This window comes from Corythoichthys intestinalis, chromosome 1, assembly GCF_030265065.1.
Source record: "Corythoichthys intestinalis isolate RoL2023-P3 chromosome 1, ASM3026506v1, whole genome shotgun sequence".
NCBI lineage: Eukaryota > Metazoa > Chordata > Actinopteri > Syngnathiformes > Syngnathidae > Corythoichthys > Corythoichthys intestinalis.
In genome coordinates, this window is record NC_080395.1 from 63,996,175 (window position 1) to 64,011,371 (window position 15,197).

The following is a 15,197-nucleotide window of genomic DNA, read 5'->3' on the forward strand; positions in this document are numbered from 1 at the left end:
GTGACGCAGCACCAGGAGCAATGTGGGGTTCAGTATCTTGCTCAAGGATACTTAGGCGAGTTCATCAGAACAGAGAATTGAACCCACAACCTCTGGGTTGGGGGACGACTACTCTACCACTGAGTCACGCCATCCCAAGAAGGGGGACCGGAGGGTGTGTTCCAATTATAGAGGGATCACACTGCTTTGCCTCCGTCATAAAGTCTATTCAGGAGTGTTGGAGAGGCGAGTCTGTCGGGAAGTCAAATCTCGGATTCAGGAGGAGCAGTGTGGTTTTCGTTCAGGCCGTGGAACAGTGGACCAGCTCTACACCCTGGCAGGGTCCTCAAGGGTGCATGCGAGTTCGCCCAACCAGTCTACATATGTATTGTGGATTTGCAGAAGTTGTTCGATGGTGTCCCTCGGGGAGTCCTGTGGGGGGTGCTTTGGGAGTACGGGGTACTGAGCCCCCGGTAAGGGCTGTTCGGTCCCTATACGACTGATGCCAGAGTTGCCGGTAGTAAGTCGGATTCGTTCCCAGTGAAGGTTGGACTCCGCCAAGGTTGCCTTTTGTAACTGATTCTGTTCATAACAATTATAGACAGAATTTCTAGGCGCAGTCAAAGCAGTGAAGCGTTGGTCACCTCGCCATTGCATCTTTGCTTTTTGCAGATGATGTGGTGCTGTTGGCTTCATCAAGCTGTGCACTCCAACTCTCACTGGAGCGGTTCGCTGCCAAATGTGAAGGGGTAAAGATGAGGATCAGCACCGCCAAATCCGATCAGAAAAATATGAGTGTGTTGCGCGTGTGAGTGTAGTGGCTGGACAATACGGTTCACTGGTCCCCCCTGCCTTACCTAACTACTTACCCGCTGTCTCATTCCTCTGACCTCCGTTCGGCGGTAAGTTAAGGTGACAATAAAAACGTTTTTGTTATTAATTTTTTTTTTCATAATTTCTTTGTTTTACATGCGTCTTATTGAATGGCTCACCGTATCCACATGCACCCGTCGTCTCCTCCCACCTCTGTTCACCACTCTATAATTTAAGGTGACAATAAAAACATTTTTTAAAATTTCCATTTATTATTATTATAATTTGTATTCTGATTTGTATGTATAATTCATGGTTTTGCTACTGTATGTGTAATTGCTATTAGTAATTGTACCTGCAGTATTTATGAAGGATTTAGCAAAGGTTTTTGGGCTGTGGAACGAATTAATCGAATTATAATGTATTTCTACGGGAAAATCCCGCTCAACATACGACCATCTCGACTTACAAACCAAGTCCTTGAATGAATTAAATTCGTATGTAGAAGTACCACTGTGCTGCAATCTAATGTCAAATAAGGGTTGCAAAATATTGTTTTACGGGCCACAATTGGCCCCAGGGCGGCATGTTTGAGACCCCTATCCTATATGAACATAACAAAAAAAAAAAAATTAAGACCACAAAAAAAAGCCAATTTGTGTACAGACAGGTTAGCATGTGAAGTAAATATGAATACGTTAATGAATGCCACAGTCTTATAAGGAGGTGGAAACAGTACTACATATTGGACATACAAATAGAATTGTTTCTAAGAGCTGGCCATTAGTGCTTTGCAGGTAAGAAGAGAAAAATGGGCACAGAAGACAAAGACACTCCTGCTGAGAATGTTACGCCTCTATTGCACTTCACTCCTCTGGGTTAACTGAACAAACAATGAACACAGATTGAAAAAACAAAAGAATATTCTCACATTTCAAGGTAGTACAAGTGATGTTGCCATTGTAAATGGGATGTGCAATCTAGCGGAGCAGCTCAGTTACATTGCTCACAATGTTTAAGCCATCTCTGTTCCAGAACGACGACTCTCTTAACAGGCACAGTTCATAATGTTAATAACTTTTTTTTTTTCTAAAGTAACATGATTATTTTCTAGGGTTGCCACAGCCCGTTATAAGTAGTTGTATCACAATATAACTATTATCTATTACACACATCGGTTTCCCCGCTATCTTAAACCCACACATCTTTCTCCCAGCTATTCAGTAATTAACCTGGAAATGTGTGTAATTACACTGACAAGGTCAAAACTCTTGGGTACTGATAAAAATCCAATGTTTTCAAACTCTTGGCCCCATGGGAGGTGCTGACCACAAAGTGGGAAGAAATATTGCTTTAACATCTGCTCGCATGTCAGCTCAAAAAAATGACTAAAGACTGTCAGTGCACAGCTTTTCACACAGAATGTGAATGAGAGAAATACTCTAAATGAACAGAATGCAAACAAATGGCTGAAGGCAGAGAGTCAAAATCCCTGTTTCATCTAGTGACTGTATGTTCAACTTGAATGAGCATGAAATTCTCTCATTCATTTATATACAAATCAGATGCTTATCTGTGGATGGGGATGAGGCCAACATTTCATCTGAGTTTGAAATCCTAAAATTGAAACGTTTTCCAAGGATTACCAAAACAGACTCAGCTATTTGATGTTTAAATGTCAAAACACGCTCATGTGGCATTTGGTTCTATACGACGGAGCTGTGAGCTGCTTCATGGCGAGTTAGCAGAAAGGAGCATTGGCAGAACGGGGGTGCGGTGAGAGGTGGGGCTTGGCTCCCAGAACAAAGGGAGCTCCACGGAGAGGTAGGGATGGCGCTTCGCCGTCCACCCCAGCAGGAAGCCATGAAAGGGGCTGGAACAGGAAGGTCGAAGGGTAATGGCCAGCTACCAATTGACACTCTAGATGCACGTACACATGCACATGTATGCATGAACAGTCCATAAATCACTCTCACTACCTGCAGTGTGCTGGTGCATACTGTGTAGTCTGAAGATTTCAGCTTTTGAAAAAGCTGTTCACATCGTTCCTGTCAACTCTTGGTCTGACTAGCATTTATTTACATGAGTGAGAAGTTTTATTTTCTCCAAGCAGTGCCAAGAGTACAAACAGAGACAATTTTACGAGGAGCCTCTCACTTCTCCTATTTCATCCTTTATTGCCGTCTTTTTCATATCCGTCTCACTCAGAAGTCTGCAGTTACAGCTGCAGTAAAACACACATTTTTGAATTTAAGGGTTGAAGCTATCATCATGAATAAACTTGTAACATTAGTGACTGTGGGCTCTTGAGCAATATCGTATATAATAATTTCATACACTTATTGTCCTGTTTATGATTCACCTATTGTTCACGACACATTATATTATCTTTTACAGCTGTTAGGTACATAGGAAACTTGTGGGGGGGAAATCATTGCATGAACATTTTTAAGTCTTTCCGATTAATTTCAGGCAAACATACAAAAGAAAGTCATCTCAATTGATCCTAAAAGCTATTTTGTAACGGGGAGCTTTTGTGGTATGTTGCCTGGTGACACTGGTGTGCGGTGGGGGAGGGGGCAGAGGCCCTGGCTAAGTCCACTGTACCGAACTTGTCATTCATTGAAATAATGAAAAGTTTCCAGAGCCTTAACCAATGTGAAAGGACCTAAAATTTGAGATTGAAAAATTTAAAAAGAGCTTGGCAACAGAGCTTGACCATCAAAGAGATAACACTTGGGGGAAAAAAATGTTTCCTGAGCTGCATGGTGATTTAGAAGGGCAACGGGGCGTCCGTCCTACACAAGCCCCTGACTGTGAGCTCACACAAATGGCTGTCAAGCTAATAAAAAGTAAAATTTATGGAGGGGGGTAGTGTAGAGAGTAAGACAGACGTTTTATCCACCGGGAGGGCTATAAAGAGGATTCACACAACCCATTGCATCGCAGTGGTACAAGTCAGAGCTCTGTTGTAGAAGGGAGTGTTACACTGCAAATTACCGCTGAACTACAAAGAGAACATCAGTATTAACAAACACTCGGACGAGAAAAAGAAACAAACACTAGTTAGCAATCTTTGTCTAAAGAACACTTACTCAAACTCTTGGGTTGAAAAGACTGAGATCCATGCTAAAGATCAAAATAAAACACAAAACAATACAAAGAAACGATAACTTCAATAGTTTAATAACATCACTCTACCGTGTAACAAAGGGAAGACAAAGAAGTGCCTCAATTCTCGGACAAATGGATACACAAATTTGACTGGCCTTATTGGTCGCTTTCCACCAAAGTCAGACTGATTATTCAATGTTTCTTTCGGTTATCCTTACAGATTATCATGCAGTGTTGTGAGCTTTTCTATAGATAGCATTTGATTTCACATTACTTCTGGTTTGGACATGAGACTCTAGATCCTATTATTGTAGACTGCGCCAATGTCCTTTAGCCAACTTCCAGGCTATCCAAGCTGGTTTATTTTTGTGCCAACCCAGTCCAAGCCACAGGTGTGTGGAAATTTGATTGATCGGCCATTGGTCATATAAAAAATAAATAAATAAATAAATGAATAAAAATAAAAAATAAAAAAACATTGTAATAGCCTTTTGTAGGGTCTACAAGGACAACGTCAACTCAGCAGGAAAACAGCACATTATTTTCAATTAATTGCACCCACCTGGACGCCACGAACCGTATGTAAAAAAAAAAAAGTTGCCAGAGAATTTAAGACGACGTTCGCCACACCAAATGCCAATGCTAATGAGAACACAAATGCTATGCTAATGCTCCGAGCCATATAGCCAATCATCATCACGTTTGCAATGGCGTCACCAACCCTTCCTTCCTCCTCCCTCCCTCTCTGATCTCTCCCAGGCAGCTGAAATGAAATCAGACAACTCGCGCCTCATTCAACTAAATTGTAGTAACCCGTCCCTTCACATCCTCAGTAATGGTAACAGCGTTGCAAAGATGGGAAAAGTAATTGATTAGATTAGTCACTACTGACAAAATTAACGCCATTAGAAACGCCCTTATTAACAACACAGGTCATGGATGGGGCAAGAGAGGGAATCACGAAAAAACACAAAGGATTGGAGAGAAAGACAGTCTTAAAGGGCCCATTTGACTACACCAATATTCTTGCTTGGTAGGTTTGCCCATTGTATCTGATATCAAGATCGAGTCAACATTCCTCTGAGAAAACCATTTATTCCTTCTGTTGGGTATCAAGGACAAGCTGCCCAAAAAACACTGCTAAAAAAATGGAATAAAGCCAGTTTATTGGCATGAAGGAGTCATCAGTGTCCACTCCCACATCCAGTAATTCCCACTCAAAGCACGAAATTACTAATAATCTGTATAAAACTCCTCTTCGAGCATGTGTTTCTAGATTTGAATGGTATACGAATATAGGGTTAAAGTGAGTGATATTCTCTGTTGGTCATCTCCAGGTCCATCACTCACTACAGGGCATTTTCTTATAGCGTATGCGTGGTGTAAAAGACACATTCCGTAGTTGATTTACATCTGCCATTTACACCACTTTATGCCAATAGACCCTACCCACCGACGTCACAAAATCACGTGCTCGCTGTATGGTTCCGCCCCCTTGTCCGTCATTTTGTGTCTGTATTATCAATGGTCTCAATTGATCAAGCAATTTATAATGCATTTCATGGAAGACCCGGTGCTTTCGGATGCCGTAAACTCACTTGATGCTTTGCATAAAAGGCGTTATGTGGAAAAGCTTCAGTTTATCCATTCGCCAGATCCATATTTGATGCCTAAATCGATGTTTTTCGACCCGCTGTCTCCGCCGTATTTGCCTGACATCTGCTAGCTACCCTGATATGTACAACTATCTTGTCCACACAAAATCAGCCTATTCTCACGAAAGTTTGAAAAACTTTAAGAGCTTGGAGGCTTATAAATACTTCGTTGCTGGTTGGGTGAAACAGGTCCTCGTCCACGAAAATTCGGCAGGAATCTATCTTGTGCTTGGAAAGGTGAGTTACGAAATTTTCAAGTCAAAATCTTTTGTTATTGCTAACATCCACTGTCAAGTCTAATGTATTTCATGTCGTTTATCAATGGAGTTAGGGCTTTTAATGTTTATATGGTTTAGCGATAGCACTCTCACTACATACATACGTGTATGTTGTCGGCGATTAGCCTAGCAATGATCTTAATTGTGGTTGTCAGCCCAAAACCCTCTAAATATATATTAAATGCATCTTACCAGATATAAAATGATTACTACATAATCTGTGGTAATCGTTTGGAGCCCAGTTTTCTCGTCGAATTGCAGCAGCCCATCTCGCTCTCTTCTCTCCGGGTCTCTCGGAATCCGGTAGAACTTCAAGTCTCTCCGTCTTCTCCGTCTATCTTCTCTGTTATTGCAACCGACCGCCACACACGCCTTCACCATTTTGATTATTAATGTTAACGAGCAGAAAAACACGTCGTAAATAGGAGGAATGTACGTAGCCGTAACAGGTAAACATGATGTGTTGACGGACAATTGGGCGGCACCAGTCAGGAGGAAGGAGTTGTGACATCACGTGGGTAGGGTCTATAGGAGTTAGGAGTTAGGAGTTTAATATTTTCGTATTGACTTCAGCACTTTTAATTGTTTATGCCTCAGACGCTTAGCAAAAAAAAAAAAAATTTTTTTAAATGGTGAAATACATTCGTAACTGAAAACATGTTCTATATTTTAGTTTCTTTAAAGTAACCAATTTGTGCTCTGATCACTTTTTTGGCACAACTCATGTCATTCTTTTAATGAGCTTCAAGTAATAACCTGAATTGGTTTTCACTTCACAGGAATGCCTTTTCAGGTTTGATTAGTTAAATTTCTGGCTTTATCAACAGGGTTATTTGTGTTGCTTTGAATGAGGAGTGTCCAGACTTTTGGTTTGTACTGTATTGGCTACCTGTACTAATTGCATCATAAAGGAGTCTTCCACGAAGCTATTATATATAATATATTTAAAGTGTCACAATTACTGTTCATTTTGTTTTCCTTTTTTTTGTCTTTTTTACCACAATCCCATGCGAATGGCGTACATTGCACCCACACTGGTTTTAGGGCTGTTTATCAAGAACGTATGGGAGAAAAGAAAAGTGTGACAACGGGTCAATGGAATGCAACTGCGCATAAATTGGTAACATTTGGACATCCTGGGGCTCACAGTTGTTTAATGAATTCAACAATTTCATCAGGACCAAGAGCCTATCATTCAACTGTGCTAGCTATTGGAAGATTAGCTCTCCAGCCAGAGCAATCGCCCCATGCCTTATGCGTTATTAATGACTTTCCGGTGCCTACACAAATAACAAGCAAGCACAGTAGGCACACACCTTTCTCAATGATTGACCTCCAAACATGCATTCAGTCATAAGAACGGTGTTCTGATTAAATTACTTTTATTGGATTTGTTTCATATGGAATAATGTATATGTAGCCCAGGAAGTCCACGTGTTCCAACTAAACTGCAGCCACTGCAACTTTCTGAAATTTAAAGTGGTGACCATGTATGGGAGACTACGAGTAAAAGGTACATACAATGAACCAGTAGTAATATGTGGACCCATAGGAAAGAACAGATACTTTTTATTTACATAATCAAAATACGGAATTTTCATAGTTTATTCTCTAGTTGAGTCGCCTATATTTGATGAATGTTCTCAATTATGAATGAATAAATGTCACTCACGTATGTCCAGTGATGAATTACGTGCGAAAAAGGACGCAGTAAATCTAAATGAATAAAAGCTAGCGGTTAAGAAAATGGAATGGAATGGATGGGATGGATGGGATGGATGGGATGGATGGGATGGATGGAATGGATGGAATGGATGGAATGGATGGATGGATGGATGGATGGATGGATGGATGGATGGATGGATGGATGGATGGATGGATGGATGGATGGATGGATGGATGGATGGATGGATGGATAACTAAGATGGCTAAAAAGCAGAAAACAAAAGCCTAAGATTAAAATTGAGATTGCAGTTGTCCAAAAAGACACACTCCGAAAAATGCACATGCACTTTTCAAATGGGTGTTTTTCATTGTACTAGTATATACACATTAGTTTTGTTTTTTTACACATTGATTGATTGATTGATTGATTGATTGATTGATTGATTGATTGATTGATTGATTGATTGATTGATTGATTGATTGATTGATTGATTGATTGATTGATTGATCGATCGATTGAATTTATTTCGAAAACATGCATCTCATTATGGACATACAAGACTACAAAAAACAAAACAAAACATAAGATTCGAAAAGGAGTAGGAGGAAGTAAAAAAACTAACACATTACATTTCACATTACTGAATCCATTGTTGTATTTCTCATGTAAGAGAGTAAATTAACTTAATAAGCATTGCTTAACATATACGTAACATGATTTTAACTTTTAAATAGGTGTTTTTCTTTGTATGTACACATTAGCTTTTCGTTTTTACACATTACTGAATCCATTGTTGTATTAATTATGTAAGAGAGTCAATTAAAACACTTATGAAAAAGCATTGCTTAATATATGTGTGATATGGCTAAATTAATTAAAATTAAAATTTTAAATGGGTGTTTCTCATTTTATAATCATGTTAGCTTTGTGTTTTTACAAATTACTTAACCCATTGTTGTACTTATCATGTAAGAGTCAATTAAAACACTTATGAAAAGCAGTGCTTAATACATATGTAACGTGATTGCACAAATTGGATGACTTTTGTCGCTGTCTCTCTGAGCTTGCCGTACACAGCAAAATATGTGGAGTTAATTTTTTGGAGTATATTATTTTTTAGTTGACTGGTGTTCATTTGGGTATTGTTTTAACACTAGCAGTGTTAAGATCACTCTTGGCGTGGTATCAATTAAGTGAGTTGAACGCAGACACCCCTGGCCTAGTTAAATGTATTAGCAGAGTTAACAAACCACTCCAAGTTTAAAAGTGCACGTGTCAGAAAACAAAGCAGGCACAAAGACTTGTGGGTGAAATGACAACACGACTGTAAGTAGTGTTGTGTGTAAATAGCCGGAGTGTGTTCTGTTGAAAAGACACATAATAGTAAGCCTGACTTCTGTGCTTACTTAAGAGATGCAAAGTCCCTCTGTTACCTCTTGCCAGTGCAACAGTAGGGTACAATTGCCAGTTAGGCCCTTGTTCTACTCTAGAGACCCCACTCATCCAGAATTTTAACAACATCACAATGAACATTTAAAATTAACACTTAAAAGCTGGTTACACATTTTGCTGGTAAAAGGTTTGAATAAGAAAAGCTTAACTTGTTCAAGTAGTTCATTAAATCTTAAATTATTTAGGCATTTTTCATTTAACAGCATAACTTAATAGTTACTTGAAGCAGTTATGTGTAACCACTTGAAATAAGGTTCTTGCATAAATACAATGTGTCTTTTTTTTTTTTTTTTTTTTTTTTTTTTTGTGCTTTATGAAAACAATGCTAAGTCGTTTTAAGTCCTATCTTTAGAGTTGAAAACTGCATGCAATCAATCTGACGGTGCAATTGTTCTGGAGGTATGATTTTTGTCACACAATATGTTCCAATCCTTTTCCAATATGGTGGTGTATTTTAGGCACAAAAACACTAAACTGCTATGCAGATACTGTAAACATTGTAGTATTCACCATTTTCAGAAGGCTATATTTCAAGCATTAACACATCTTGATGCAGTGCTATAAATCGCTATTAATGATATGAGCAGCAGTATGAAAGTCAAAAGTTTTAAGTTAAAAATACCAGGAAGGTGCAGTTGGCATCGTATACTTTAAAAATAATATTCGCAGGTTATCACCTACTGACTTTGATACGCCATCAAGGGACAGAAACATACCTGAACAGTGGAGTACTTTTAAACCTTCATAACTTTTTAACAAACCAGTAATCTCCAGTGAAAATTTAAGACTTACCAGAATCACACAGTTCTTTCTTATTTTGGGCAAGTGCAAGAGGAAATCATGAAAAGGTTTAATGCACCCAAAAATCACGATAAGTGAGCCATGGCCGATATTGTACAACCTGAGCTATTGCTCAACAAGATTTGTCTATGTATTAAACATTTTACTTCTTTAAAACACTTGAATTGTAAAAGGCAAATACATATTTCCTGCTGTAGCTAGTGCAACTGTACAGTACATAATCTTTGAACACAAAGCCAAATTTCTAATAATTAGGATATTCAGCTTTAGAGGCCCATGTATTAGTCAGTAGTTTTGTGCTACTTTTCATTTAGATAAGGCAGGTGGGATTTCTGATCAGTTATACCCTGGATAGAAAACAAGTAGGGTACAACAGGAAGGACATCCAGAAAATTCAAATGACCTTTAGAGGTTACATGTATTTTCCTATTTCCTGGGGAGCTTTGACCAGTGAAATGTCCACTCTTAACCTCATAAAAGCCTGTTTGGTCACAACAGCACAGCAGTGTTCTGTCTGCACTTAGCTTCTCCGAACCTCTGTTCTTCTCGCTCGTCTAGAACATAACGTATAAAGTTCAGAGAGTACCTGCTCAGCAATACATGATAGAATACAGCCCCACTAAATCTGCTGAATATTCTTAGAATGAATGTACAGAAATAAGTAATATACTGTGATTGTGAAACAAAACCAGGAGCAAGGTGCCAAAATAAAGCATGTTGTAAGAACATTTTCAATTATTTATTAAATACATTAAATCATAAATGAAATATTTTTTCTTTTTTAAAGGTCCTAACTACTAGTGAGTGGTCTGCAGAGCTGCTTGAATCCCATTGCGCCTACAATGAAACATGGAAGCGCTCAGCATGAGCGCTTGTTAATAATAAAGACCCAAAGTAGTTGGATCAGATAGCTCGTTATACTCATACTAAACCATGCAAATCATTCTGTTGTCTACCCAAGAATCTAGCGCTAAGCAAGACATTTTAATGTTATTGTATTACGGTAATTTGTTAGGTGAGCTCTCAATCAAACCTAAACTAGCTGCGCTGTGGTGCCAAAACATCAATTAAAATAATAATAATAAGCATCATCATAATTTGTACTGTTATTGTCATTATTAATATTTAGGAGGGAAGTAGTAGTAGAATTGTCTACCACCATCTATTATTCTTTTAACTGGCTGGTGTATCAGTGAGACATACTCATTTTAAGGTTTGTGTCAATGAAACACTTATACAGCTTTCTAAGTTTGCAAACAATTCAATGTGGATTAATTAGGACATAAGCAGGAGCAATGCTTTGTGTATCTATTATTCCTAGGAAGAAATACATCATTTAATCTATTTTCTCCCTTGATGAGAATGAAAAATAGCAACAACAACCAAACAAAAAAGCAAAAATATGCAGCATTAACATGTTTTAAGATGATCTCCCTTTCCATGTATCATTAATTGGTGGAAATATTGAGGAGTCTTTAGATACGGACATTTGGTCCAAGAAAAAAATGTGGAATAAGGCAAAAGACTTACTGGCTGCTTGGATGCGCGCCTTACGGCTCACCACCAGGCCAAAAGAGTTCTGGGCTATACACTCATAGTCCCCTTCATCTGATGTGTTGTCAGATTTGGTCTTGAGAAAGTGTCCGATGAGGAGAGAGCCATTATTGAAGGTGATGTGATACTGGTCCTGAGATAAAAGCATGCTGTTGTGCCTCCATTGTGTGGTAATAGGGGGGGTACCGTCCACCTGGCAATGAAGCATAAGGGGCTGTTCCTGCACTGCGATGATGTCACTTGGCTCCAAGGTAAAGGAGAGCTCTGCATCACACAACACACCTGAAAGAACACAACCAAAAGGTCACAATGTAGCCTTGTCAGTTCAGAACAAAGAAACACAAATCACAGTACAGTGGTTCAAAGTACAGTAAATAGACGCTGACACTTTTTAACTAATACTTCATTTTAGGATTTCCTGATTTTCTTCACCACTCTGTTTCAGTAAAAACAGACTATCTTGAACGTGAGACTGTTAAACTGGGCAGGTGTGCATACATGTTGGGATTATGATGATACTGAATGTGCATTATCTCATGGGCTGATGCCATTCCGAGAGTCACCCTAGTTTACAAAACAATTTCTGGTACAGCGGATTTTGCAGTAATCATTTTCAGCTTTGTATTACAAACAAACAAGAAATATTCCCATTTGGCAGGTCACTTATGACAGCTCACCATCAGTGTTGTTAATCTTACTGAAAAAAAGTAATTAATTATAGTTACAAATTACTTCTCCCAAAAAGTAATTGCGTTAGTAACTCAATTACCTGAATGTAAGAGTAATTAGTTACTTGGCAAAGTAATTGGTGATAATTACTTTTTTTTTTTTCCCTCAAAAAAAAAAAAAAAAAAAAAAAAAAAAACATTGGCCACACTATGTGAAGTTTTTGTGAAGGTTTTTGGTACAATTGGCCCGAGCCCAATTCTTTATCCTAATTTACCCTTTACCCTGAATCAACTGTTAAAAGTTGTTAAAATTGCTCCCATTATTGCATTTGTTCCCTTCTCTCTACTTTCGACATATGAAAGTTTTAAAACTGTTTCATCATTTAAAGATAGATTCAAGTCAAGATTTTGCCGATTTAGAAGTATTTTAGATAAAAAGTTACTTAGGTTTGCTAGGAAGGTTCTCTACAACAGAGCCGTCCTAAAAAGTCTACTGCTTTAAGATGGCGGCTGTCTACTAACGCAGGGGTTTTCAACCCAGTCCTCAAGGCACACTGTGGGTCCTGGTTTTTGTTCCAGCCGATCCAGCAGAGACAGTTGAACCAATGAGGCTTCTGCTAAAACAAGCCACACCTGACTGCAATCAACTGATTGCACTTGTAAAACACCAGATTGGGGAAAAAGTGTTGTCATCTTGTTTGGTAAGAATGAAATCCTGCACCCACAGTGTGCCTTAGTGGAATAGGTTGGGAACCCCTGTACTAACGCATTTAGTGCCATGCAGTGTTGTTAATTTTACTTTTAGAAAGTAATTAATTACAGTTACAAATTACTTCTCCCAAAAAGTAATTGCGTTAGTAACTCAGTTACCTGAATGTAAGAGTAATTAGTTACTTGGCAAAGTAACTAGTGATATTTTTTTTTTTTCCTCAAAAAAAACAAAAAAAAAAACACACAGGTCACACAATGTGAAGCTTAAAGGGTTTGGGGGACAATTGGCCCTAGCCCAATTCTTTACCCTCCACTTAACTAGACACAAGGGTATTGCGATAACTAGCTAGTAACCTTTGCTATGTCTGGAAGTCATTTAAAGTTGTGAATCAATCGTTAAAGTTGTTAAAATTTCTCCCGTTATTGCATTAGTTCCCTTCTGTCTACTTTAAACATGTGTAAGTTTTAAAATTGTTTCATCATTTAAAGATAGATTTAAGTTAAGATTTTGCCGATTTAGGAGCATTTTAGATTTAAAAAAATTACTTAGGTTCGCTAGGAAGGATCTCTACATCAGGGCCTTCCTGAGAGGTTTACTGCTTTAAGATGGCGGCTGTTTACAAACGCATGTAGTCCTTAAAACATGTTGGCAATGCAGCAGTGTCTGCCATTTGCATCTAGTTCTATAATATGATATCTACCGTGTCATGTGGGTGTAGTTTGTCGGCTATGGCTGCAGTCAGGTATTATTGGAGCCACCTAGCATCGCGGTTGCAACGGCGTCTTCCCCACTCCTGCTCTGCTCTCGTCCCCGTGAGTCCGTTTCTCTCAGACTTTTTTTTATTCAACCAACTTAGTAACGCATAGTAACGCACGCCTTTCCCGCCTCAGTAACGGTAACGGCGTTGCCAAGATGAGAAAAGTAATTAATTAGATTACTCATTACTGAAAAAAATAACGCCGTTAGTAACGCCGTTATATTGTAACGCCGTTATTAACAACACTGCTCACCATGCACCTCATAAATAAAATGCCTTAAGTGTGCTATGTTACCACCAAACAGCAGCAACCATATGTTACATTGAATAGATACAGACCACACATGTGTAACATTGAAGTTCATGTGTTTTTATTGTTTTCCAAAACAGATGTCTAGTGGCAACCACCAATTCATTCAGGGATTTTTAAATTTTGCATTAACACAGTGAATACTTGGGACTAGTACACTTCTGTGTATGATCGAAATAATAGTACTTGTAGGGCCAAATATTTTACTGTCTGAGATGCAAAACCTTTTCAATTTTTTCAAGTACTTAAGGTCTGACTACATAATTCACACGCAGAAACGAATCCGCCTTGCTTTCACCAAATAAAAAAGGAAAGTACCTATAAAACTGTAAATTTCAAAGTGCTATTAGTTAAAATAATGCACAATAAAAACATTTGCATGCATAAGCTGTAACGCTATCAGGCCTGCTTTACCTAAACCACTGCCTCGTGAACTGTGATCATCTGTTTACAATGGATAACTACACAAAAACATGTACTGTAATTGGAATATCATTAGGCTTCAGTATGCCTTGCTGGAAAACAAATGCAAATGGAAAACGGGCGAAGAAGGGCTAATAAAACAGCAAGAAAGTCACTGGAAAAGCACATTTGTATAAGCTAAATCAATGGTCCTCAAACTTCCTACTACCTAAAAAAAATACTGTCAAACAGTTTTAACATTAATATTGTACTTAAATATACAGTAAAATATATAAATAGACTTAAGAAAAATACAACTAAACTATATTACACTTCAAAGTTATCGAAATTTGACAAAAATAAATGTTTGAAAAGTTACAAAACAGTGTACTATAAAGTTAAATACAATCTACTAAACACATTTACTGTATTGGATTTTTTAAATCAGGCTGAAGAAAAAAAACATTTTTGACTCTTTCTTTATATTTACGAACAATTTTAATCATTAAAAAAATGACTTAGGCAACTACTGTATTTCAAGAAGGCGAGGACATGTAATTTAGTCATTCTTTTGGGTATCACTAGAGGGCGCAAACGTACCAGTGTAGGTACACGTACCAAATTTTCATAACCGCTGCACTTAACAATCAAATTAAGTTGTATTGTTAATCACTTTATATATGTAGACTTTAGGATGACTTAAAATGTCTTTTCCAAAAAAGTTGTAAAATGATACATTTTTCCCAGTCATTAGCAAAATCAACTGTAGAGAACACATCCTTCTGGCACATGTAGCATCTGTAGGAATTCTAAATGTCTAAAATGTATTTTTTTAGCACATGGGACTGTTTTCATCGACAATGCACCTGTGTTCAAACGTAAAAATCAGCACATCTTGATACTCGCTCAACTTCAGACACAAACCTTGCTGCACCAGTTTGGGAATTAGACAGATGGCTCTGTACCACGCGGAATATACCGGCGAAGCAATTAAGTGTCCCTGAATATATATCCAACACTGTGACAAAATGACGAC

The 15,197-nt window shown here is 38.2% G+C and overlaps 1 protein-coding gene across 2 annotated transcripts in view; it reads right to left on the bottom strand.

Annotated features, from left to right (window-relative positions):
* The window catches only part of igdcc3 (immunoglobulin superfamily, DCC subclass, member 3), a 120,585-nt gene that overhangs the window by 95,655 nt on the left and 9,733 nt on the right, over nucleotides 1–15,197 (bottom strand). For both annotated transcript variants that reach the window (XM_057849104.1, XM_057849112.1), the window contains exon 2: nucleotides 11,289–11,594. In XM_057849104.1, the coding sequence (XP_057705087.1) occupies nucleotides 11,289–11,594 (306 nt within the window). The remainder of the gene's footprint in view (nucleotides 1–11,288; nucleotides 11,595–15,197) is intronic.